The sequence below is a fragment of the Manis javanica genome, chromosome 11 (assembly GCF_040802235.1).
Source record: "Manis javanica isolate MJ-LG chromosome 11, MJ_LKY, whole genome shotgun sequence".
NCBI classification, from domain to species: Eukaryota; Metazoa; Chordata; class Mammalia; order Pholidota; family Manidae; genus Manis; species Manis javanica.
The window spans coordinates 117,839,624-117,863,759 of NC_133166.1; the positions used below are offsets into that span (position 1 = coordinate 117,839,624).

Here is a 24,136-nt window from a genome sequence, read left to right on the forward strand (position 1 = left end):
TTTAGCTAGTTGAAATCTTATCAGTAGAATGGAACATCCCATTCTTGGCTGAAGGATCTCAGCCAGACAGTCGCTTTGATAGGTAAGACACCGCCTGTTTCCAACCGAGGTATAGAGCTTCAATAAGGGGATTTGGAACAGAACGTTCCACGTGTATATTAATATGGTTACCAAGGAAACAAGACCTCAAATCCCTGCTCAGCCCGGACCCGACATCAGTCCCTTTCATACTGCCGGGCTTTGCTTTGAGCCTATAAAAGAACTGTTTTGCTTAAATTTTAGCTACACGGTGGGCGATGGGACAGTACAAACGGCAAGTGCAGAGTGGGTTAGGTGGCTGTTACGTCAACCGCAAGTGCGTAGACCAATCCCGAGAAGGGGAGGGCTTATGCAAAACAAACCGAGTCTCAGCTGGAAGGCGAGGCAGTAAAGAACCCTTTTTAAGTTTGATTTCAAGAATCTGTAGCTATTATCATGAGCAAAAATAATGAGAAATTTAATTTAAGAAACATTGCTATTGAATATAATCTATTCATTATACCATAAAAGTCACCACAATTGTAAAAGGTATAGTAAGAGCAAGGCTGACCTGGAGGCAGAAACGGTGGTATCGCTTCTCGGCCTTTTGGCTAAGATCAAGTGTAGTATCTGTTCTTATCAGTTTAATATCTGATACGTCCTCTATCCGAGGACAATATATTAAATGGATTTTTGGAATCAGGAGATGGAATAGGAGCTTGCTCCGTCCACTCCACGCATCGGCCTGGTATTGCAGTACTTCCAGGAACGGTGCACCCCTCCCAAGGGGAAAATTACAGTTAAAAAATAAGCTTTCAAAAGTGAAATTTAATTTTATAAAGCAGCGAGCATTTTACCAAGTAACTCGCGGTGTGAAATTTATTTTATGCGTCGCTCAGTGAGTTACGTATTGCTAGAGATTTTGATCTTGATCTGTACTTACTGTATTCTGTGGGGGCTTGATTTATGAACTGATCTACATCTTTGGGGTCGTGCAAAATAATAGGATATTGGCACTGACGGACAGCCGGGTTTGTTTCAGTTTTAACACGGTATTCATCTGAGCATCTTCACGGTTTTTGAGAGAACTTCAGGAACTGAGAGCTGCAATAGTAGCTTCGTCTTCTGCTCTGCACACCGTTTGGTGTTAATTACCAAGGAAACCTTTAACCTTTCTTAGTTAATGTTACACTAAACAGGGGGCATGATCTACTAGAGAACCACCGGGTTAACCCCAACGTTACAATATGGGAAACTGCCCAGCAGTCAGGGCGGGGACGTCTCACAAAAACGGAAGGTAGAGGATTTTAGGGAAAGATGGAGTTTCAGGTTTAATTTGGTTTACATAGTGGTCTGATAGGCTCAATACAAAGTAGGGTTGTGTGCAAAGCAGTCAACATCAGGTTGGGACTGTGAAGCGGACCCAGGCTGCTGTTTCCTTGGAAATACATCAAGGTTAAGATAAATGTGGAATATTATGCTAAGAATTCTTATTGGAAGCCGAGGCCGCTTCTCTGTGGAAAATTTAGATCCGCCAGGCAGGATGATGCTTTATTCTTCCTTAAATTATTTCAAACTTTGATTTCTGATGGTCTCTAATTTCAGAGAACAAAATTTCTTGGTGAGAAATTATGAGTTATTCAACACAGAAGGCCGTTATGACATTTTCAAAAGCAGCATCTCATCTTTGGGAGAAATACTGTGTTTATTTTGCAGATTTTCACTCTCAGTTGGAGCTAATTTTTACCATCACCAAACCTCAATGTGAGAAAATAAAAACGACGCCCCTTACCTCCTCTTTCCAAAACAGAGGTGTTTTAAAATCAAAATCATCAGTTTCATTTTCCCTCGTCTTCTTCCGTTTTGTCTCTTCTCGTCTCGGCTGAAGCCATGAGCCACATTAGTGATCGGAGTCGTTTCTGAAGCGGGCTATTGTACAGAAAACATTACAGGATGCTTTGGAGCAGGGACACGGACTAGGGCTGGCTCGACCGGGCATCGCGGTCAAGTTAGGATGCGTACCACTCCAAGTGTAAAATGCCCAAGCTACTCTTAAGCTCTCAACAAACAAGTTATCTCCTGATTTCGTTTTAGCAACGCAAAACCAACCGGAGCAGGCGAGGGATCTTTTTCCTCCAGCTCTTTGAAGTCCCTGAAATGGAATTCACCCGGGGAGGTCGGCGGGGGTGGAACTCGGCGCGCTCAGTTGACGTAAGCACTGAGCCGGAAGTGGGCTCCGGGGCTCGGGTATGGCGGCTGCTGGGGCACGCTGGAACCATGTGTGGGTCGGCAGCGACACTGGGATCCTGAAAGGTGGGTGGCGGGGCCGGGCCTCGGGAAGTGCGGGAGTCGCCCTCCAGGGACCCTAGTGCGACTAACGCCCGCGTCCCGCAGGGGTGAACCTTCAGCGCAAACAGGCAGCAAACTTCACGGCGGCCGGACAGCCGCGGCGCGAGGAGGCGGTGACCACCCTGTGCTGGGGCGCGGGCGGCGAGACTCAGGTGAGCTGCAGCTGAACAGGCGGGACCTGGGGGCCGGGGTGCAGCAACCTCGCTCTCTTCTGCCCTTTTCTGCCACAGATCCTGGTGGGCTGCGCCGACGGGATAGTGAGGCACTTCAGCACGGAGGAGGGCAGATTCCAGGGTCAGAGGCACTGCCCCGGAGGGGAGGGCACGTTTCGAGGCCTCGCCCAGGTCGACGGGTAAGAAGACCGAGCTCCTCGCTGGACACTCAGTTTGTAGGAAGAGTGTAGAGGCTCCTGCAGGACGGCCGAATAATGGCGATCAATCCTTAAGTTACTAGGGCCTGCTTGACAGGGACATGTGTCCTGCCTATAACAAGCATTTACTGAATACCTACCGAGGCACAGGCGTTGGGTGAAATGCAAGCGCTGGGGGTAAATCAGACACACACAGTAGCAGCCTTCATACAGTTTGTATCCTCGAGAGTTTGTCTCCTGGTTCCATGACCCTTTTGTTGACGCTGAACAAGTCATTTAATAGTTTATGGCATGTTGTAAAATGGGGCTAACAACCACCAACAAGGTATCCAAAGTAAAGGACGGGAAAGTGCTAGTGGTTAGGTTATTGGCCTAGCTTTCTTCTAAAGATGAAGAGAAGGCTGTGAACAGGCTGGGTAGGTTTAGTGGTGTTAATTCTGACAGGTGAGGTCTAGAAGGTGCTGTGGGGGTGAGACATTGGAACTGGGCCTTGAAGAATGGGTAGAATTTTGATAGGTGGAGAAAGGAGTAAGGACATTCTAGAAAGGCTGCTGGCCAAGGAATGGTGTCAGGCTACAGTATACATTTCAGAAAAGATAAATAGAATTTGGGAATTGAAGCCAAGGAAGCATTAACACAAGATGGGCAAGGTACCTTGGGATTAAATGTAAAGGGCTTTGAGTGCAAGCCTGAGAGATTGGCACTTTTGTTTCGTAGGTGGTGGGGAGTTCCTGGTTTTTGAGCAGAAAATGCTGTGGTCAGAGCTGTAAGCCCATAGGAGTGTGGAGGACGGATCATAGGGCAGTTGGGAGGCTTGCCACAGCTCAGGCAAGCAATACAGACCCTGAACCAAGGTGGGGAGGGTGGGCAGATATGAGAAAGAACATAGGCTCCAGTTCTACAGATCCTGGGGAGAGACTTGCTTCGGTTTCATGGGAGGCATGGGTACTTTGTGGGAGATACTGACATTTAACATCTGGAACCCAGAACAGGGAACTTGAGAAAAGCTGGTCTTTGACTTTGGTCAAACCCTACATCCAGACAAGTCCATTTCAGTCTCTTCAGACCTACTCATCCTGACCTTTGGTGACTAACTTAACATTCAGAAAGACCAGCAAGGCCAGGTGCCCCCGCCCCACAGCTATGGAATAGCAAAGGCACTCTGCTCTGGAGTATTCCAGACTTGATTCCCAGTTCAGGTTCTGACATTTATAGCTGTGTGGGAAATTTTTTTAATTTCTCAGAGCTTCAGTTTCCTCACTTAGAAAATGAGTAAGCCCTCACCCTGTTAAGGAAATGAAGTAACAGGGAGGTTAGAAGTTGGCAAGCCCTGCCAAGACCTGAATTACCTATAGGCTTCCTTAGGAATGGGGTTGGTAGGAGGGAGTCTAGTGAATATGAATGCATAAGCCAAGAACACTTACACTTAATGGGTTTTTTTTACCTGATTCTCTCCACCCTCTGCCTGCAGCACCCTCATCACGTGTGTGGAGTCTGGCATTCTCCGAGTCTGGCGTGATGATGACAAGGAGGCATTCTCTGACCCAGTGAGGCTCCCCTGCTCTGATCCTGGTGGTTGGGAAAGTAGGGGCCAGGGTAGGAGCTGAGCAAGGGCTTTGGGGAGGAGGAGTAAGGCTTGGAACGGACTCTCAGCCCCACTCTCGTCTCCCACTCTTTTCAGCTCCTGGACCTTAGAGTGGGCCCTGGGGTGTGTAGGATGCGCCAAGATCCAACGCACCTCCACGTGGTTGCCACGGGTGGGAAGGAGAATGCTTTGAAGGTGTGGGACCTGCAGGGGTCTGAGGAGCCTGTGTTCAAGGCCAAGAATGTGAGTGACAGGGGTGGGGAGGGGGCGGTGGGGCTGCGGTCCAGGAAGGCCGAGGCCGCTGACTATGAGTCAGAAACCAGGTGAGCCTTAGGGGATGATAATGATGGGCTGAAGGAAGGGGCACACTGAGCCCCCCACAACCCTGTCCCCGTCTGCCCACCCCACCAGGTTCGGAATGACTGGCTTGACCTGCGGGTTCCCATCTGGGACCAAGACATACAGTTCCTCCCCGAGTCTCAGAAGCTTGTCACCTGCACAGGGTACCACCAGGTGAGGCACCACCCCATTCCTACTTCCTCCTGGGCTTGAGCAGTCTCCTAGAGAAACAGCCTCACTGTGCAGGCCTGCCCCCATTTCTGGGCACAGCTGCCCTTGTCATCGTCCTGTCTCTGAGCTCTCAGAAAAGGGAGCTCTTCCCCCTCCATCCCAGCCCCAAAACTGAGCCAGTGGCCTCTTACTGCATTCTCAAATGGGCTTTCTTGAACTATGACTCTTCGTTTTCCTCCAGGACATGAGAGGACATTGGGCTGGGTGTCAAGAGAACAGGGTTCTGGTCCTGATGCAGCCTCCCATTCGCTTTGGGACCCATGCTTGACCCTCTTCTCTCTGGCCTCAGCCCCTCAGCTTCACAAGAAGGGCCCAACTAGGGATCTTTACAGCTGGTCTCATTTGAAGTCCTAAGACCCAGGCAGCAGTGGGGCACCGTATCGCCTAGTCTCCTTTGCTCCTACGTACTGAAATCTGACCTTGGTGATATGCCTCTGCTCCAGACACACATGAGAGCCTCCTCTCTCCTCCCTTGTTCGTAGGCTAAACTTTACTCCTCGAAATTTAGCATCCTCTTACAATTGGACTGACTTGCTTTTCCATCCCAAATGGGGGAATGGGTGGCATGCTCACACATGCGGACCATGGGAATGCTGCTACCTGGAGCTCACACATGCAGACCCCAGGGAATGCCCGGGGACCCTCCCCTCAGTGCTGTGCATGTGCTCCTAAGCAGCTCTCCTCCACCCACCACTACTCAGAGAAGAGGGCTACATTTCAAATGAGAAAGTTTCTGTAAGAGGGGATCATAAACAAGAAAGGAGTGTATGAAGGAGGGGTGAAGATATGGAGAAGCAAGACGGGGCACTCTCATGATGCCTGTCTCCCTTCAGGTCAGGGTCTATGATCCAGCCTCCCCCCAGCGCCGGCCAGTCTTAGAAGCCACCTATGGAGAGTACCCACTGACAGCCATGACCCTCACTCCTGGTGGCAAGTGAGTCTTTAAAGGGCTGAGTGGGGATTGGGAAGAAGTCCAGGAAGCTCCTGCTGATCCCACCTGCCTCTGGTCTCCTCCTCAGTTCCGTGATCGTGGGGAACACTCATGGGAAGCTGGCAGAAATTGACCTTCGGCAAGGTGAGTGGACGAGGGAGCTTTCCGGGAGGGGAAAGGATAGAGAGGAAGGGCAGGATTTCCCTCTGAGATGGTGCAGTGGAGCCAGTATGCCCTCGTTCAGGTGCCAGATTGCCCGTGTTCAAATCCTGGTTTCACCAAAAGCTGTGTGATGTTGGGCAAATGCCTTCAACTCCCTGTGCCTTAGTTCCTTCACCTGTAAAATGGAGATATTAATGATAAAGCCTGTCACAACGTTATGTGGAGGATAAACTATAGAAATGTAAAGTGGTTCAAACAGTAAACAGTTAATGGTTGTTGGCTGGCTCTGCCTTTCTCCAGGGCGCCTCCTGGGCTGTCTAAATGGGCTGGCAGGCAGTGTCCGAGGATTGCAGTGCCATCCGTCAAAGCCCCTACTAGCCTCCTGTGGCTTGGACAGAGTCTTGAGAGTACACAGGATCCGGAATCCGCGGGGCCTGGAGCATAAAGTGAGCGCCTGCTCCCCCCTGTGCCCCCTTCCTGTTTCTATTTCGGCATGTGTGGCTCCTTAAGGCCCCTCTTCTTTTGCAGGTTTATCTCAAGTCTCAACTGAATTGCCTCCTCCTGTCAGGCAGGGATAACTGGGAGGTAAGCAGTCAGGTCTGGGTATGTAGGAGCCAAGGGCTTAGATGTGAGGATTTCCCTGGGGAGAGGAAAAGGAAGCAGCTGGAATACAGATCTGGAACTGTCCATTTATTTGCCAAGTTAATTTCTCTGAGGAGTGTGACTAGGAGCATGCATGGGAGTGGTCTCAGGAGCAGGAAATAAAAGGGGTGGTACCCTGGAGTAATTATTTCCCACCTAGAGCCTCCTTTCCTGTGGCTGTATTACTGTGCTTTTCTCCCACTCACCAGGATGAGCCCCAGGAGCCTCAAGAGCCCAACAAGGTGTCCTTAGAAGACACGGAGACAGATGAACTTTGGGCCTCCTTGGAGGCAGCTGCCAAGCGGAAGTTCCCAGATTTGGAGCATATACAAGGGGCCCTCCGGACCAGACGGAGAAAGAAGCAGCGGCCTGGGTCCACCAGCTCCTGAAACGCCAGTGCTCACTTTGTAAATAAATAGCTCAACCCCCGCCATGACCCTGAGCCTTTTGTGATGGGAGAAAAGAAGGGTGGCTGCTTCCTGAGCCCGGGCGGTGGGATATCCGACGTCCCAAAAGCCAAGCGGGAGCCGAGTGGGCCGGTGTGGGTGGCACCGAGCACAGGGCGCACAGGCCATGGGCTGCTGCCAAGACAAAGACTTTCAGACTTCTGATGAGCAGGCCAATGAGTATGAGTCGGAGGAATCCGAGGAAGGTGGGACCCGAGACACACCAAGGGGTCCCAGGGAGCAGAAGGGGCTGCTGAAAATGTAAGTCCCAGGAGGTTAGAGCAGGGAGAGTAGAGCGCAGCTCAGCAGCGTCCTCATCCCCGCAGGCACTGAAGGGGTCGGGAGCCATGTGGACTCGCCGAGCAACCGGAATCACAAGTCTAAAGAAGCCTTCGGATCACCGTCCTGTGGCGGCAGCTCTCTATGTTCAGCCGTCGGAGCTCCTCGCGGTCAAACGAGAGGCAATCAGCCCCACATCGAAAGCAAGTGTGTGCGTTCCAGGAGAGAACCGGGAGGGGATCCTGGAGGAGCCGGAGAAGGAGTGACTCCAGCCCTGCTCTCAGTCCGCCCCGGCCTCCAGAGAATAAAGTTTCTAACGTGCACCTACCCGAGCACTTAACCAACCCTCCGCGGCCCACTCTAGGCTTGCTGGGCGCCGGCACCGCGGGGCCTGAGGGCTTCTTAAGGCTCCTTCCCTGGGCTGGCCCAGCCCCTTGGGCCTCGGCTCTCATCCCTCGGGGGCGGGGTCACAGGGGCGGCCTGGCCAATGGGAGGCTGGAGTTACTCTTGTTTTTTTTGTTGGGGGCGTGTCCCCGGAGCTTGGAGCCTGAAAAGGAGTGGCACCGCCCTCCCGTCACCGGGGTGGGAGGGAGAAGAGGCGGAGAGCTACGTGTGGGTGACGTGGCGGCTTCTGGTCTTCGGTCCGGATTCGGCGGCTTCGGCGCCCGGGGAGGAGGCAGTGACGACCCGGGAGGCTGTGGTAGTGGCGGCGGCAGCAGGAGGCAGAGAGGAGGTAGGACTCACCCTAAGAGGGGTCTAGCCGCTTTGTCCACTCCGGGCAGCAGCTTTCCGGGGTACGGGGGGAATAGAACCGGGGGCCAGCGGGCAATTCCTGCCGGTCCGGCTCGGGGGTGAGCGAATACCTCACCGTCCAATCACGAAAGCCCCTGTTGAGAGGGACGTCTGTATTATCTAATCAGTGGCTGCGATACTCCAGAAGGCGGGACTTATGAGGGGGTGGGACTTCCTGTTTCAAATACACACCTTAGAGATTTCCACCCCTCCGCCCACCGAAGTGTGTCCTGCTTTGGAGGTCCGTCACCGTTTCTCCCTGAGGAGTTGAGGGAACCCATGGATATAAGCGGCCCAGCTAGGGCCTAGGGCAGTTGCACAGGCCGGACCGCAGCCTCGGGGCCAGAGGACCTTCCTCTGGCCCTGTCTCTGCTTCAGGGTCCCCCGGCCCGCTCTCTGACAGCCAGAGCCAAGTTGGAAGAGGAGCCTGAGCAGGGGAACGGCTTAGGCCGGAGAGGAAACGGGACGCTGCCCGCCCCGGGCCGGCCCCAGGATCTGCGGGTGGCTTTAGGCGCGAAAGTCTGTGCCAAGTGCAGAAGGGGCCCGATGATTTGCTCTTTGGTGGGGGAATTTGTGGAGAAGGAGGCTGCCTGGGGAATGACACTCTCCCCTCCACAACAGTCCGAGGTTATGCGTCTCAATGATCCCGCGGAAACGCTACGGGTCTAAGAACACGGATCAGGGTGTCTACCTGGGTCTCTCAAAGACACAGGTCCTGTCCCCTGCAACTGCTGGCAGTAGCAGCAGCGACATCGCCCCTCTGCCCCCACCAGTGGCCCTGGTCCCTCCCCCTCCCGACACCATGTCCTGCCGGGATCGGACCCAGGAGTTCCTGTCTGCCTGCAAGTCTCTGCAGAGCCGTCAGGTAAGGACGAGAAGTGGGGAAGTCAGGAGTGAGCCTTACTCACATCTGGGAGACGCTCTGCTGCAGCATTGTTGATTGAAGGAATTCCTGGGGGAATCTGATGCAGAACTGATCAAGCTTGGGGGGGCGGTAAGATCTACTAAGCAACAGAGGGATGGTGAGCTAGTTATTTAGAGGCAAGGCCCTAGACTTCTTTGTGAGGAATGCCCCGGAGGACAGTGTTGCTCTTCTGGAAGAATTATATCAGGGTGAGAGGTGACTGCAATATATTTGATTTGGGTAAGGAACTACTTAGAGCCTTTAGCTCAGAGACAGGCATTTGAATTCTAGTTCCACCACAAGTTTGCTCTGTGCCCACGTGGAAGTTAATCTAATTGGGCTGTGTTTATATCTGTAAAGTGAAGTTTTCTAGATAAATATTTTTTATCAAAATCACTTTGAAGTACTATTTTAAAAATTAGGTTCCCTTGTCTTGGTCTAGACTTTCTGAATCCAAGAGGGACCTGAGTAACTGTAATTTTAAATACGTTTACTGCTCAGCTCTGGATAACAGCTGCTCTTTTTTATAATCTCCAAGCGATTCCCTGGTTGAGGAGTAGAATGGCAATTTAGTGCTTACAATGTATCAGGTATTTGGGCTAAAATACTTTACAGCCCTTAGGTCATTTAATCTTAGGAGTTACAATAGGTGTGTGGATTGTCTTCATTTTATAGAAAGAAGAAATAGAGAGTCAGAATGGTTTAAGAACTTGCTCCAAAATCCCCAGCTAGTTAAGTGGTGGAGTCAAGATTTGAACCCAGGTGTTCCTGTCTTCAAATCTGGGCTCTAAACTACTACTACTGATAAAATTAGACCTTCTGGTGGAGGCTAACAGTAGTACTAGAGAGAGATGTAGTGGACACCTGAGGAACTGTGAAAGCTGGAAATGAGGGGAACTAAAGCTTCACCTCTTGACCTTGCTTTTCAGAATGGAATCCAGACAAACAAGCCAGCTCTGCGCGCTGTCCGGCAGCGCAGTGAATTCACTCTCATGGCCAAGTGAGTCGAGAGCAGTTAGGTGGTGGGATGATACCGTGTCTGAGGAGAAGTAGGCTTGCCTTTGGTGGCCTTGGCTGTGAAGGCTAGGATTGGTTGTGCTCGAGCTAATGTGGGAATAGGCTCTCTCCTCCCCTTTCCCATAATGTTCTCACTAATGCTCCTTTGCAGGCGCATTGGGAAAGACCTCAGCAACACGTTTGCCAAGTTGGAGAAGCTGACAATCTGTGAGTATTCTTGGGATCTCTCAGAATTGAGGCAGTGAATGAAAGAGGCCTGAGGAACCGTACTTCCTGAGCCTCGTCTTTGACCTCACCCATCGTGACTTCTTATTTGTTTCTGCAGTGGCAAAGCGCAAGTCCCTCTTTGATGACAAAGCAGTGGAAATCGAGGAACTAACTTATATCATCAAACAGGTGAGCTACCAGCTACTGGGAGCATCCAGCATTCCAGTCAGATCACTCCCACCATTTTCCATTGCCCTGGAGGCCCAGAGCAGGTTACTAGGGCCACCCCAAACATCCTGGTCATCCACTGAGTCAGTAGACAATATTGATCACCTACTGTGTATAAAGCAGAGCTGGACACTTGCCTCCCCAATATGAAGTGAGATTTCTGCCTTCAAGGGCTTATTGTCTAGAAGAGGTGTCCAGCCCTATAAACTCATGCTTACAATGAGTAAGAGACGAGTGGTACAGAAAAGATCTTACAAGAAGATGAATGCAGTAGTCTGGGGATGCTGGGAAAGATTTTATAGAGGAGGCAAAATCTGAGCTGGTATCAAGGCTTGTGTAGAAGCAGTGGAAGAACAGTCCAGGTAGGGGAAGTGGCATGTGCAGAGGCATGACTTAAAAAAGGGCAAGTTCAGGTCTTTGCGCAGATATTAATGTGCTCAGAGAGGCCTACCCTAACTGTGCTGTTTAATATTCCAACACCCAAAGCTCTGATCTCCTTTACTTTGTTCTGTTTTCTTTTTTATAGCACTTGATGCATTCTAACATTATAACTAACCTTTATGTTAATTGTCTCTGTTCTCTCTCATCTGCCTCATCCCCCTCAAAAAAAGAAAGAAAGAAATCTATGCTAGAGAGCAGAGATTTTTTTCTTTCTGGTTATCCCCAAATGTGTCCCAAATGCTTATATCAGTGTCTGGCATATAGCAGGTACTTAATTTTGTTGACCAAATGAGTGATTGGCAGGTTGGAAAGGTAGATTGGTGTCTGGTTGTGAAGATCACTCGGGGTTTTGCTGAGGAGAGAGGAATCACTCTGAGTGCTACGGCCTGCAAAGATGATTGGAACCTGGACCCAGTTCTGTCTGAAGGACACCCATATAGCACAGTTCTATACAGCTGTGACCCCTTCTATTCCTAGGACAGTGTAATGAGAATAAAATGTGAAATTGAATGATCATGGGGAAAAAGACCACCCAGAGCATGGCTGGGCAGAGGCCAGGGAGAAAACTGCTGCAGTTGTCCAAAACCAAGGTGATTATGGCAGAGGCCAAAAGGCAGACACATTCCAGACGCACTGTGCTGGGAAAGAGACGGTTCCACTATCAGGGTGTTATAGGCATTTAAGAACCGCTGACTGGATTCGGACTGACTTGTGTTCAAATCCTACATCCACCACTTATGGTGTGACTTTGGGTAAGCTACATACCTACAGTTCCCTTGTGAATAAAAGGGGATAATAACTACCTACCTCATAGGGTTGTTGTGAGGTCTCATTTGCTTATGTTTTCAACCACTCACATTATTGAGTGACTTTTGGTTGCTTGGTTCTGGGGACTTAGTAATGAATAAGAGAGATGTGGTTGGTCCCTGCCCTTTTGGAATGGGTGAACTAGACACTATACAAGTAAACAGAAAAGATAGTTGCAGACGGTGGTAAATCCTATTAAAGTAATAAGGCAAGTGAATTATTTAGGGTAGGGGCCTGCCTTAGATGGGGCGATTCTAAGATGGCCTGGTGGAAGAAGTGACATCGAGACCTGAATGGTGAGGGAAAAGCCAGTCATCTAAGACTCTGGTGGGAGTACTTACCAAGAAATGGGATTAGCAAAGAGAAGTCCCTAAAGTGTGGGGGATTTGCTGGATTTGATAAACGTGAAAGAGGCCCGTGTGGATGCAGCATAGCAAGTGAGAAGGAGACCGGTAGGGAATGAGGTCAGAAAAGTGGGTGGGGCCAGTTCATGTAGAGCCTGTGCAAGCCAGGTAAAGAATTTGAGTTGTATTCCGAATTTATTGGGAAGCTTTTGGAAGGTTTTAAGCAGAGGAGTAACATGCCCCATTTTTAGTTTAAAAGGTCACTCTGGTTGCTGTGCAGCGAGTGGATCATAGGGGAACGAGCTATGAGAGAAAGGTCATTTGGGAGGCTCCCGGAGATTCTCGAGAGAGAGATGACAGTCTGAACTAGTGTGGGTTTATTGGAGAAGGAGGTGAGTGGACAGGTTCAGAGTGTGTATTGCAATCAGCCGGGTTCTGCTAGGTTACATGGGGATTAAGGGTAAAGAGAGGAATTGAGGATGGCTCCTCAGGGTTTGATCTGAGCAGCTGGTAAATGGTGGTGCCGTGTGCCAAAATGGAAAAGGAGGAGGAAGGGGGTGAAATAGCTTTGGAGCAGAAATTGGGAGTTGTTTTCTATGTTAAGTTTAAGGACAAAAAGAAAGCTGTAATTAGCTTAGCATGTTGTGTGGCTCATGGTAAGCAAATAAGAGGCTGCTGTTGTATTCATGTGGTGCTAAGTGTACCCGATGGACAATGGCTGCGTTGCGGCATACTGCTGGGGTAAGGAGGTGTGAGTATGTGGTTTAGAAGCTTCTAGATTGGGCGCCTAGGTGGGAAGTGGTGCCATTTTCTAAGCTAGAATCCTGGGGAAGGAGATTTTATGGGGAAAAAACCTGGAACGCTGTGGACATGTAAGCTATGAGGAGGCCCAGTCAGCTCCAGGTCAGACCAGTCAGCAGTGGAAATGGTTCAGAGTTCTCAAGAGAATGGTCAGGACTGGGAGACTAATTGGAGGGGACAGTTGGAAGGACTCTAGAAGTTGTCTGATCTGGTTTTTCTTCTAGCCTATTTCTAGAACTCACTGTGCTTGAACTCCTTCCCCTCTGCTTCTCTGACCCCTCCCAGGCCCTGGCTCCTCTGGGACGAGCTCTCTCTGCCGGCCCACTGCCTCCGTCGTCTCACTTGTCTGAAGTGACCCTTGGCAGGCTGGATCTGGGAGCAGATGACACACTGGTCTAGTGTAGGAAGCCTGGCTGTGCTACTAACTCAACTGTGTGTCATCTTGAACAAGTCATGGCTTTCACTCTTTTGCAATAATTTTTAAAAGGAATTCTACATATAAAAATCATTTGGGTGATGCTTCTGGGGAACTGCGGTGCCTCTGACTCTTCTCTTCTGAGTGGTACACAGGTGGTTCGCTGGTCAACATGCTTTGGGTCCAAGGTTTTGGCCTCTGAAGGGGTCTGGGGCCATGAGTGTGGCCTCACAGGGTGGCAAACAGCTGCAAGGTGGAGGGGATAAACAAGTCATTTGCCCTTAACAACATGGGTTTGAGTTGGTTGGATCCACTTATGCAGATTTTTTTCAATAAATATATTAGAAAACATTTTGAAGATTGTGGCCATTTGAAAAAACATTTATCTAGCTTATATTATGACTATGGTATTTAATACACAAAATCTGTGTTAATCGAATGTTCATGTTATCAATAAGGTTTCCAGTCAGCAGTAAGCTATTTGTAGTTAATTCTTTGGGGGTCGAAAGTTACACTTGGATTTTCAACTGCACATGGGTCGGCCTCCCTAAACCCCATGTTGTGTTGTTCACGGGTCAGTTGTATTTACAAATGGATGAGATGATATTTCCCCTCTTTCTGGCTCTAGTCTGCAGCCCAGAGGAAACTCCAGAGTTTGGAAAATCCCAGGAGGCCCTTCTGGTCTGTTTGAAATGCCCTCACCTCTGCTAGTAACTCCTTCCCTGCCCTCCCTGCCAGAGGCACCCATGTGGGAGAGATGCTGGCTGAGGACTCTTTGTTGATACTCAGTTGTTTTATTGGCTTTTTCACCAGGACATCAATAGCCTCAACAAACAAATTGCCCAGCTTCAGGATTTTGTGAAGGCCAAGGGCAGCCAGAGCGGCCGGCATCTGCAGACCCATTCCAACACCATCGTGGTCTCCCTGCAGGTAGGACCTGGGGTGGGAGCGCAAAGGGCAAAGGGTAGAAGGTGTTGTCGTCTTCAGCTGACCTCCTCTCCTTTTTTTCTAGTCCAAACTGGCCTCCATGTCCAATGACTTCAAATCGGTTTTAGAAGTGAGGACAGAGGTGAGGAAGGATAGAGGCCTGGGGCGAGGGCCCATGAGGGGATAGGGAAGGATCGAAGGGAGAGGTGAGGGCAGCAGAGTCATGGGCAGAGGGGGTTCTCTTTAACATGCCCGCTTCCCAGAGGACTCAGGACCTTTGCGTTTCTTCCCCAATCCCAGAACCTGAAGCAGCAGAGGAGCCGGCGAGAACAGTTCTCCCGGGCACCCGTGTCAGCCCTGCCCCTTGCTCCCAACCACCTGGGTAAGTCACAGGCAGTGGCGGGAGCCCCGAGTGGCAAGACTCGGTTATTCTGGTTGTGCTGGCACCCTCTAAAGGCAGCTTGGGGAGGACAGGGAAGTTTCTAGACTTTCTCAGAAGTCAAACTTGATTGTTGATTTCATGATCCACACTTAGTGTCCCACATTTGCACTGTTGGGGGTGAAGTTAGTCACATTCAGAAGAATGACAGTTTCTAATGTTTTCTGTGCCCTCACTCCCTTTACACACATTTTCATGTTCAATTTTCATAACCACCCTTAGAGAAAGCAACTATTACTATCCCCCATTTTACACATGAGGAAACTGAGGCTCAGAGAGGTTAAATGACTCATCCAGAGTCACAAGGCTAGTAAGTGCCACACCTGAGATTATAACGAGAGCATGTGGGCTCATTTGAACCTGCTTTTAACCAAGAAGTGTCCTGTCTTTCTTCCCCAGGGGGCGGTGCTGTGGTTTTGGGGGCAGAGTCCCGTGCCTCGGGGGATGTGGCCATCAACATGATGGACTCTCGGACCAGCCAGCAGCTGCAGCTCATTGACGAGCAGGTACCCAGACTCTGAACTGTCAGGGGCTTGCTACTCTGTCCTCTGTGGGCCACAAGCAAGTGTTTGGAATGCACCCCGGGTGGAATAGCAAGCTGGGAGGGTCCTGTAGAGGCAGGCCCTACCCTGAAGAAGCTGCCAGCACTCGTGCCTGCTCTCTCTCCTCTGAAGGACTCCTACATCCAGAGCCGGGCAGACACCATGCAGAACATCGAGTCTACAGTTGTTGAGCTGGGCTCCATTTTTCAGCAGTTGGCACACATGGTTAAGGAACAGGAAGAAACCATTCAGAGGTGAGACACTCTTTCATCCCAAACAGAGGATCTTCTGTTTCCTGTGGGTTGGCATCCTAAGTGTTCCCAGGGACAGCCTGATACCCTTGGGAAGTATAGAATGAATCCTGTCCACCCACAGTTCAACAGGTGTTTATTGAGCACCTGTTCCATGTCAGACAGTTCTAGGTGCTGGGGATACAGCGATGAGTAGAACAGTGAAGTCCATGCTTTGTGTGTATGTGTGGAATTCAATCAGGTGGGTGAGAACAGCTCTTAAAAAGAATTAACAAGAAATTTTCAGGTAGGGATAAGGGCTCTACGGAGAAAGGAAGTTGGGTGATGTGTTAAGAAAGTGACTGAGTAGACGTATCAGGATGGGTGGCAGGGAAGGCTGCTCTAAAGAAGACGACACTAAAGCAGAGCCCTGAGTGACAGGGGGGCCCAACCATGCAAGGAAGTTGTAGGAAGAAGAGAGGAAGAGTGTTCTAGGCAATGTGGACAGCCCGGGCAAGGGCCCTGTGAGGGGCTGGTCTTCTGGCTGGTCTTGCAGCCATCAAGAACCAAGAAGGACAGTGTAGTTAGAAAGTGATGAACAGGGACCGAGAGGTACTAGGTGAGACCAGAGGGACAGGCAGAGCCCACCAATGCAAAGGCCTCCCTGTTCCTTTGGCACCACCTGCCACCTCAAGAGGCATGTTACCTGCTGCTCTTCAACACACAGCATGCATTTGCCAGTTACAGACCTACAGCTGTGGACGAAAGAGACAAAGACCCCTGCTCTTCTGGAACTTACATCCCTGTAGAGAAGACAGATTATTAAAAATACACATAACACGGAAAGGGCCCAGTGCATTCTTCTGCCCAGTGACAAATGCCATAAATAAAAGTAGAGTCAGGTAAACTAATCAGAAGAGTGTCAGGTTTGGAAATGCAAGTTGTAATCTTAAATGGGATGTTCAGGGAGACCCTGTTCAGAAGGTGATCACATCTGACCAAGATCTGGAAGAAGGTAAGGGAGTTTTCCATGTAGATATCTGGGGAAGTAATACCAGGCCAAGGGAAGAACCAGGGTGAAGGCCTTCATGTAGGACTGTGTCTGATGAGTTAAAGGACAGCAAAGAAGTCACTGCAGCTGGGGACAAGTGAGGGAGAGAGTAGCTCAAGGTGAGGCTAGCAGGGAAATGAGGGACCAGAACATGTGGGGCCTTTTAAAGCCATTGTGATGCTTTGGCTGTTAGACTGGGTGATAGGGGACCACTGCAGGGTTTTGATGGAAGGCTACACCCTCTGACTTCTGCTGTAAAAGGATCACTCAGTTGCTATAGTCAGAACAGATCATAGGGGCCTCAGTGAGAAGCAGGAGGTCGTACGGAGGCTTTTGCAATAATTCAGGCAAGAGGTGATAGTAGTTGGGACCAAGGTCCTGAGCGGCAGTTGGATTCTGGGTATATATTGAAGATAGAACCAACAGTATCAATAATTTGATGAACTGAATGTAGGGTGTGAGAGAAAAAGGGGTTTATAAGAACTCCAGGCTTCTCATATGAGTGACTGAAGGGATTCATGGCCTCCACTTGAAAAAGGATTGGTTACATCGGGTAGAGTAGGTTTGGGGGAAAAGCGGTCCAGCAAGAGGTGAATAGTCGTCTGTTAGACATCTAAGTGGGGACAGTGAACAGGCAGATGGATATATGGAGTTCAGGAGACAGGTGTGGGCCGTGAGTGGGCAGAACTGGACTCTGAAGCTGGGTAAGGGAGTGCGTGTGAGGAGGAGAACCCAGCACTGAGGCCTGGGGCCGTTTCTGCGCGCAGCTCAGTCCTGGAAGGAGATGGAACGGGCACCGCTGGCAAGGCGCGGAAAAAAACGGATGACTGTGGTGTCCTGGGAACCAGGAGAAGAAAATGAGTGAAAGAAAGAGTGATCAGCTGTGATTTTGGTTTTTGTTCAAGCAGGATGAGAGCTGAGAATTTAACTGGAGGGTTTAGCTCGTTCACATCGAGGTGATTTGTGCGGAGGTGGGGTTCAGGCTTTCTGCCTTACGGTTTGCTTGCTTTCCCCTTCTGTTTTCCTTCCCCTCTTTCTCCTCTCCGGTCTTCTTTTGAACAATTGAATTGTTTTTTAGAATTCCATTTAAACTTGTCAGTTGGTAGTTTAGCTGTATGTCATTGCTTTTTTTCTTTTTTTGTGGCTGCCTAGGGGTTCCAATGTGCATCATTTACCTTGCACAGTTTACATAAAATACAAGAAATTGGCAACCCTCTCCTCCGTCCTCTATGCTGTAGTTGTTGCATCTGTATACTTTCTTAATCCCACACTACAGTAACTGTAAAACTGTATAATTGTGTGGTTTTTTTTGCTTTACAGTTTAAAGAAATTAAGAGGAGAAAATTGTCTTTCCTATTTACTCATATACTTACCATTTCCAGGGCTCTCCTTTCCCTCCCAAATACCCAGTTTCCGTCTGGCATCGCTTCCCTTTAATCTGAAGAACTTCCTGTAGCGCTTTTTGTAGCGCAGATCTGCTGACAAGTTCTCTTACTCTTCCTTTCTCTGAAAATTTATTTCTCCTTCATCCTTAAAGGATATTTTTGTCCAGATTATAGCATTTTGGGTTTATGGTTTTAATCTTTAAGCACGTTGAAAATGTCACTCTGCTCTTTTGGTCTTTCTTGGGCCTAGTGAGAGGTGGGTGTAAATTCTAACTGTGTAATGTGTTTTACTCTGGCTGCTTTTCAGTATTTGTTTCTTGTCTTTGGTTCTCAGCAGTTGACTATTATGCAATCTACATGTGATTCTCTTCGAATTTACTATACTTGGGGTCTCTGAGCTTCCTGAAACTATACATTTATGTCCTTCACCAACTTTGGGAAATGTTGAGCTGTTATTCCTTCAAATATTTTTTTCTGCCTCTTTCTTTCTTCTTCTTCAGTGTAGTATATGTAATATCAAATTGCATGTCAATAAGTATTTACTGTAAGATTGTCCCTACATTGATGAGAAAAAGTATGATCACTTGATTAAGGTGGTGACAGATAATCTCTCCTTTTAAAAGTGTATGTTTTTGCTTTGCAGTCTTAAGGTATTTGTGGGATACCTGTGATGATAGCCTGTTCCCCAAAGATGTTTCACCTACTGTTTCTAGGATCCACTTACGATGCTTGTCTGAATCAAATCTCATTGGGATACATTTTCCTTTATTAATTGCATGAGCTGCAGTTCCTCTTAATCAGGCTGGATAAAACTATTCTCCTGTACTTTCAGAGTAAATAGTAGAGCACGTGCCAAAAATAGTGACCAAGGAGTTTGGTGTTTATTGAAGTACAGTTGGTGTACAATATTGTATTGATTTTGTGTGTAAGGAGTTTGTTAATTCTCTGTTTTGAGTGTCATTATGGAGCTAAGGTTTTTATTTGTTTATTTTTGTATGATAATGAGTTTGGATTTTGATGATTTTTCAATGCTCAATTTGTTCCCAGTTTGTCTAGTGGGAGTCAAGAGGTTTTTGTTTCTATTTTTTTAAAGCCTGGGAGAAAATAAAAGTATGTGTGTATGCTAATGAGAATGACCCAACAGAGAAATAAAAATTGATAATATAAGAGCAAGGGGAGAGAATTCTTATAATTATGTCGTTGAGAAGGTGAGAGGGAGTAGTATCCAGTGCATAAGCAGAGGACTGGGCTTTGAAAGGGGCTGATGAAAGGTGGGAAGGCAAGATATGTGGTGCAGATGCTGGGGGTGGGGACCAACACAATTGTTCTCACAGCACTTTATAAATGGCTGGTGCTCCACACATGGTAAGTGAATAAACAAACACTCTTTTAGCTGGTGATTCCCAAACCTGGATACTTGTCAGACCCTCTGTGGACATTACAGTATATGAAGATTCCTGAAGGACCAGGCTGCTCACCTCTTTGGAATCAGAATCTTCAAGTGGGAGGCCAGGAACCTATTTTTTTGGAGACTGTGACTCCATAGATATTCTGGGAACGGCCTCTAGGAATCTCCATTTCATACAAGCTCATAGGAGGTTCTGATGAGCATCAGGTTGCGAAACAGTGGTTTAAAGACTGCTTATTTATTCAACTACTTTGTGTTGAGCATCAGCCATTTATAAAGTGCTGTGAGTACAGCTGTCTCGGTCCTAGAATCAGGAGAACTGACTGATTCTTGTCTGGTTCAGCTGAGATCTAGGGAAGCCCTTGCTAGGTTAGGCCGTAAACACCATAGCTCCTCAGGCTATGATGTTACTTTGAATATTAGAATACTGTATATTCAGTGAAACAATAAAAAAAGATATTTAGATTCTTCACCCTATGCATATGTGTTTTAATTAGTTAGAATCACAGCATATATATGCAACTTCTAGTCTTCCTTGAAAGGGGATCGTTAAGTGTTTTTCAGTGTTAGTAGTCATCCATGCATTGGTTTAGCAAATGTTGGTTGCTGCTGTGAGCTAGTCGTGCTGGATCTGGGGCTGGGAAGCCGAAAGACAGAGTTCTGGTGAGTCTCCTGGAGCTCACTGTCTAGTAGGAGAGACACCTGGATGATTGCAGTTCATATGATGAGTTCAGGAACAGAGGGAATGAGGCAACTCACACTTGTTCTCTCCGAGTTGGGCCATGGGGCCTCCTGGAAGTGACAGCAAGCTACAACCTGAGGGGGAACGCCAGCCAAAGAAAGAGAGAGGAAAGGCCATTCCATGTCTTGGAGAAACAGCTCCGAAACGAGAGCGAGCTTGGGTGGATCCCAGGAATGCAGAATCACTCTGTGTGGCTGGGGGAGTAGTGAGGGAGAAAGCTAGAGAGGCAAGGCCAGACCACGAAGCACCTGCGTGCCCGAGCAAGACGTTTCCCCGGGAGAGCACCCTGCAGGAATGGACTGATGGTGGCTAAGAATGGGGTTTGCCCCAGACTCGCTGAGCGTCAGACTGTCTGGGACAGCCAGGTGGCATTTGAGGCACGGTCTGATGCTCAGAAGAGAGGGCTGAGCTACAGACGAGGACTTGCAAATCCATGGCCTCTCGGTGAAACCCTGGGCACAGACAAGACCAGTGACAGTGGGTGAAGTGAGATAAAGGATAGGACGGATCCCCGTGGATTCCAGAGTATGTGGGGAAGGGAAGGGTCTGTCCAGGAGACCGAGGAGGAAGACTTAGGAAGATGAGAGAACGAAGTAGAGATGTGTCCTTAGAAGCCGCGGTGGAAGGGACTTCAGGAAGAAAGGAGTGGTCATTTCTCAGTGCCCCTGAAAACAGAAGTTTGAGGTAAGGCTCCCAAGGTGCTAATTGGTTTGGGGCAGGAGGACTAGGATTAACTGGATTAGTGTGAGCAGTTTCAGTTGAATAGCTCAGAAGCAATTTTATAGTACATTGAAACGTAAAAGGAAAATAATAAAAGAAAATTTGTGAGGAACCATATGCACAAGAAATTGAATTTCTGAAAGAATGGAATTAAAAAAATATTTAGATATTCTTACGTTTCTCCCACAAGCCAGTGGCCTGGATTTGAGCACCCTCTTTAGAAACCACTGACTTGGTCCAGAGTTCTTCAGTAGGTAGATTCTTGGGCCCTACCATGAACTCTCTGGATATAAAGCCTGAGAATTTGCATTTTGGGAGACACTCAACAGGTGATTTTTATTTTTTTCTAAGGTATGGAAACTGCTGATCTAATGTTACTTGGTCATTTTTCTTTCCCCCCGAATTTCTGAATTTAAAAATTCAAACTAGCAAAGTTGGGAGGACAGCCCAACGAACACCTATATTCCTCTCACCTAGATTCACCAACAGTTGGCATTTTAGCACATTTCCTTTCTCACTTTTTTTTTTCTGAACCACTTGAACAGGCCTCTGGTTTCTGTGCCTCTCGCTTCAGTTGCATCATTTACCCTTTCTGTTCAGCTAAACTCCAGCTTCTCATTGCTTGGACTCCTTCCCTCTTTAGTTTTCCTTTCCCTCCATAAGACATTCTTTTCTTCTCGTCCCCTTGCAAACTTTCCCCCTTTCTGTGTTCCTCAGCCCTCTCTTTCCCACACCATTGTCTGCCCGATGAGTTTCCATTTTTTAATTTCCCTGCCACTTCCTCTATCCCACTGATTCCTGACTGTTTTACCACCAGGGTTCCCCCCCTTCTATTAGTTTTCATTCGCGGACCCCCATTTAAAATCTTTGATATTGCCAGATTGCACTTACCGGTTTTCCAATTTTGTTGTGCAAAGCCATTCAGAATTTCCAATCTGAGCTTTATTGATATGAGATGACAGATGCACCCACACTGAGAAACGTAATTATAGCCATAATCTAGGAAACCTGATGCTTTAGTTAGCTTCTTTGACACAAATAGGGAATCATGTACAATCCAGCCTCCTGTCTTTGGACAGAGAGTAGCTCGCAGTCCTCCCAGGACCTTGGGCTTGCAGCCCCTGGCGAAGCCTTTCCTCTTAGTTTCCAACTGGATTGCCAGGCTCCACCAATTTTTCTATTCTCACTGCTTGCCAGGTTCTGCTCCCAGCGACCCCCTCTGTAAAGGTGCAGGGTTTGTATTTGGTTTTTAGGATTGCACATACAGGTCAGGAAATGTTTTATTTTCCTCAGCAATCTCGAGAGAGACTGAGGACTTTTCTGTAACCTGAAGAGACACATTCTCTTAGTGTAGGGCTTTTCCTATACCCTGACTTCCTATCCATATCATTCAGTTTTTCTTCCTTTCTCACTCAGAACAAGGATTTCCTGACAGTAATGATCGTGACCTCCCCCCTCCCTTATTACAAATGCAGTACTTATTAGAGATCAGTAAATACAAGCAAAAAATTGTAATAGCTTATGTTTTGGGGATGTTAGTATGGTTTGGGCACTTTATATTTGTTAACTCATTTAAGGCAGCAACTGGAGAGGTAAGGTTTGTGTTAGCCTCATTTTTCCTTGCTTTGCAGTTGAAGGAAATGAGACCTGAGGTTAAATGACTGGCTCAGGCTCATAAGCAAATAAGCTGCAGAGCTGGTTTGAAAATCAGAGCCAAGACTTATGTTACCCTTCCAGAGCATTCCCTATACACAAACATACACACAAAAATGGGCTCATATTGTATATAAACATTTTTCTCCCACATATTGTGACCATCTCTTCACATCAGTAAATACGCTTCAACAGCATTCTTTTTAATCCACTGTCCTTCTCTGTCCTCTCCCCCCGGCTCTGCCCCCAGGATCGACGAGAACGTGCTGGGAGCCCAGCTGGATGTTGAGGCCGCCCATTCAGAGATCCTCAAGTACTTCCAGTCGGTCACCTCCAATCGGTGGCTCATGGTCAAAATCTTCCTCATCCTCATTGTCTTCTTCATCATCTTTGTGGTCTTCCTTGCCTGAGCTCTCCTCCGACGCAGTCCGTGGAGGTCTAGAACCCATCTCGGGGGCAGGTGGCCTGGGCTGCCGCTGAGCCTTGCAGGGTGCTTGGGAGAAAGGCGCTGTTTCCCTGGAACTGCAAAGAACAGCCACTGTCCTTGATCCCTCATCCCTTGCCTCTGGCCGCCCTGTCCTCCCCTCAACATCCTCAGGCCCATGAAACACACATGGTTCTGGATTTGGACTCTGCTATGCAGTGGCTGGAAGGGAGCAGAGGCCCCCTTGGGGTCCTGTTTGGGAGGTTGTCTCCACAAGGAGATTTTTATAAACCCTCCCTAGCCTCTCCCAAGGAAACTTGGACAGCAAGGGGAGATGATATCTCCCCCACCTTTCTGATAGTGAGGGGAGGAAATGAAACTGCCCAGGGACCAACTTTCCCATCTGGGTTAGAATTTGACCTCTTTCTCTTTACCATGTGAGGCAGGAAGCCCTGAGCCCCTTGGCTGCCTGCACAACCCCAACTTCGGCTGCTGTTGACTCAATCTGCCAAATGCACTGCAGCCCAATTTCTCCCAATTACAGCAAGACTGTCAGCCTCACTAGCCACGTTGTCATTTCTGGGAGGGAGCGCCGAAGGGCCTGGGCAGCAAGTGGAATGAGCCCACTGCCCAGTACCAGGACTGAAAGGGTTAGGCTGATGGCTGTGAGGGGCCAGGCTTCGAGCTCTGTGCACGCAGCTCCCTCCAGCAGGGGAGAGCCAAGTGTAGCAGCACTTCGTTAGCTGGAAATTTCAAGGGAAGCGGGGTGGATCCCAGAGTGGGTCCCTGATGGGTGGCAACATCAAGACCCTCTCCAGCAGTATCTGGACCAGTTTGGTCTGTAGTCTCCCATCAACTGGCCCCAACTTTTCTTTGAGCTGGATGAGGCGAGAGCCCTGCCTGATGCCAGGAGTGAAAGGTAAAGTGAAGAATTTGTTCCCAGCTCCAGCTGAAGCTCTTGGTCCCCTCCAAGTTCCTCACCAAATCCAAGACAGTCCCAGGAGAATGAACAAGAACCCTCCTGGAATACCCACCCATCAGGGAGGTCAATAAGATTCTTTGTCATTCCTCACCAGGACCCACAACCACATCGTTCTGAGGTCACTGGAGTTCCCCCATCTCACACACCCCAGGGGAAGCTCAAGCTATAGAGGCAACAATCATCGTACACTGGGCAGTCCTAGAACTGGGGGGTCTAGGAGAGCCCTGACATTTAAAATTTTCCCCTTGGCTTTTGGTCAGCAGGTGATCTCGCTTACGTCTTCACTGCCCAACAGGATGTGGGTCTAGCGCCAACCACCAGTGGT

At 48.7% G+C, this 24,136-nt stretch overlaps 2 protein-coding genes and 1 non-coding gene across 8 annotated transcripts; all 3 read left to right on the forward strand.

Moving 5' to 3' along the window:
- The first annotated feature begins 609 nt into the window (after positions 1-609).
- On the forward strand, positions 610-800 carry LOC118967897 (U2 spliceosomal RNA). Its single transcript, XR_005055229.2, has one exon. It is a non-coding gene; the product is annotated as a U2 spliceosomal RNA (small nuclear RNA).
- Positions 801-2,180: 1,380 nt separating this feature from the next.
- Positions 2,181-7,675, forward strand: WDR74 (WD repeat domain 74). Of its 4 annotated transcripts, XM_036995284.2 has the most exons (12): positions 2,276-2,299; positions 2,413-2,519; positions 2,598-2,719; positions 4,209-4,284; positions 4,419-4,565; positions 4,734-4,835; positions 5,726-5,826; positions 5,912-5,967; positions 6,286-6,431; positions 6,514-6,570; positions 6,837-7,034; positions 7,400-7,675. In XM_036995284.2, exons 1-11 carry the CDS (start codon positions 2,296-2,298, stop codon positions 7,014-7,016), a joined length of 1,098 nt encoding a protein of 365 aa, XP_036851179.1. In that variant the 5' UTR covers positions 2,276-2,295; the 3' UTR covers positions 7,017-7,034; positions 7,400-7,675. The 4 variants fall into 4 exon arrangements, with proteins under 4 accessions (XP_017510091.2, XP_036851179.1, XP_036851178.1 ...); XM_017654602.3 differs by lacking the exon at positions 7,400-7,675 and having other exon boundaries at positions 2,181-2,331; positions 6,837-7,056; XM_036995283.2 differs by lacking the exon at positions 7,400-7,675 and having other exon boundaries at positions 2,277-2,299; positions 6,837-7,056.
- A 236-nt stretch (positions 7,676-7,911) lies between these two features.
- On the forward strand, positions 7,912-23,393 carry STX5 (syntaxin 5). Of its 3 annotated transcripts, none has more exons than XM_036995282.2 (11): positions 7,912-8,085; positions 8,851-9,009; positions 9,978-10,048; positions 10,217-10,272; positions 10,391-10,461; positions 14,122-14,238; positions 14,321-14,377; positions 14,536-14,617; positions 15,074-15,180; positions 15,349-15,470; positions 22,656-23,393. In XM_036995282.2, exons 2-11 carry the CDS (start codon positions 8,947-8,949, stop codon positions 22,813-22,815), a joined length of 906 nt encoding a protein of 301 aa, XP_036851177.1. In that variant the 5' UTR covers positions 7,912-8,085; positions 8,851-8,946; the 3' UTR covers positions 22,816-23,393. The 3 variants fall into 3 exon arrangements, with proteins under 3 accessions (XP_036851177.1, XP_017510093.1, XP_017510094.1); XM_017654604.3 differs by having other exon boundaries at positions 7,945-8,085; positions 8,766-9,009; XM_017654605.3 differs by lacking the exon at positions 7,912-8,085 and having other exon boundaries at positions 8,319-9,009.
- Positions 23,394-24,136: the final 743 nt, after the last annotated feature.

Coding starts and splice junctions, on each gene's coding strand:
- WDR74 (XM_017654602.3), top strand. CDS start 2,268: ATGGCGGCTGCTGGGGCACGCTGGAACCATGTGTGGGTCGGCAGCGAC. Junction 4,836..5,725: donor CCTGCACAGGGTACCACCAG/GTGAGGCACCAC, acceptor GTCTCCCTTCAG/GTCAGGGTCTATGATCCAGC. Junction 6,432..6,513: donor CGCGGGGCCTGGAGCATAAA/GTGAGCGCCTGC, acceptor CTTCTTTTGCAG/GTTTATCTCAAGTCTCAACT.
- STX5 (XM_017654604.3), top strand. CDS start 8,785: ATGATCCCGCGGAAACGCTACGGGTCTAAGAACACGGATCAGGGTGTC. Junction 14,618..15,073: donor CCTTGCTCCCAACCACCTGG/GTAAGTCACAGG, acceptor TTTCTTCCCCAG/GGGGCGGTGCTGTGGTTTTG. Junction 15,471..22,655: donor CAGGAAGAAACCATTCAGAG/GTGAGACACTCT, acceptor CTCTGCCCCCAG/GATCGACGAGAACGTGCTGG.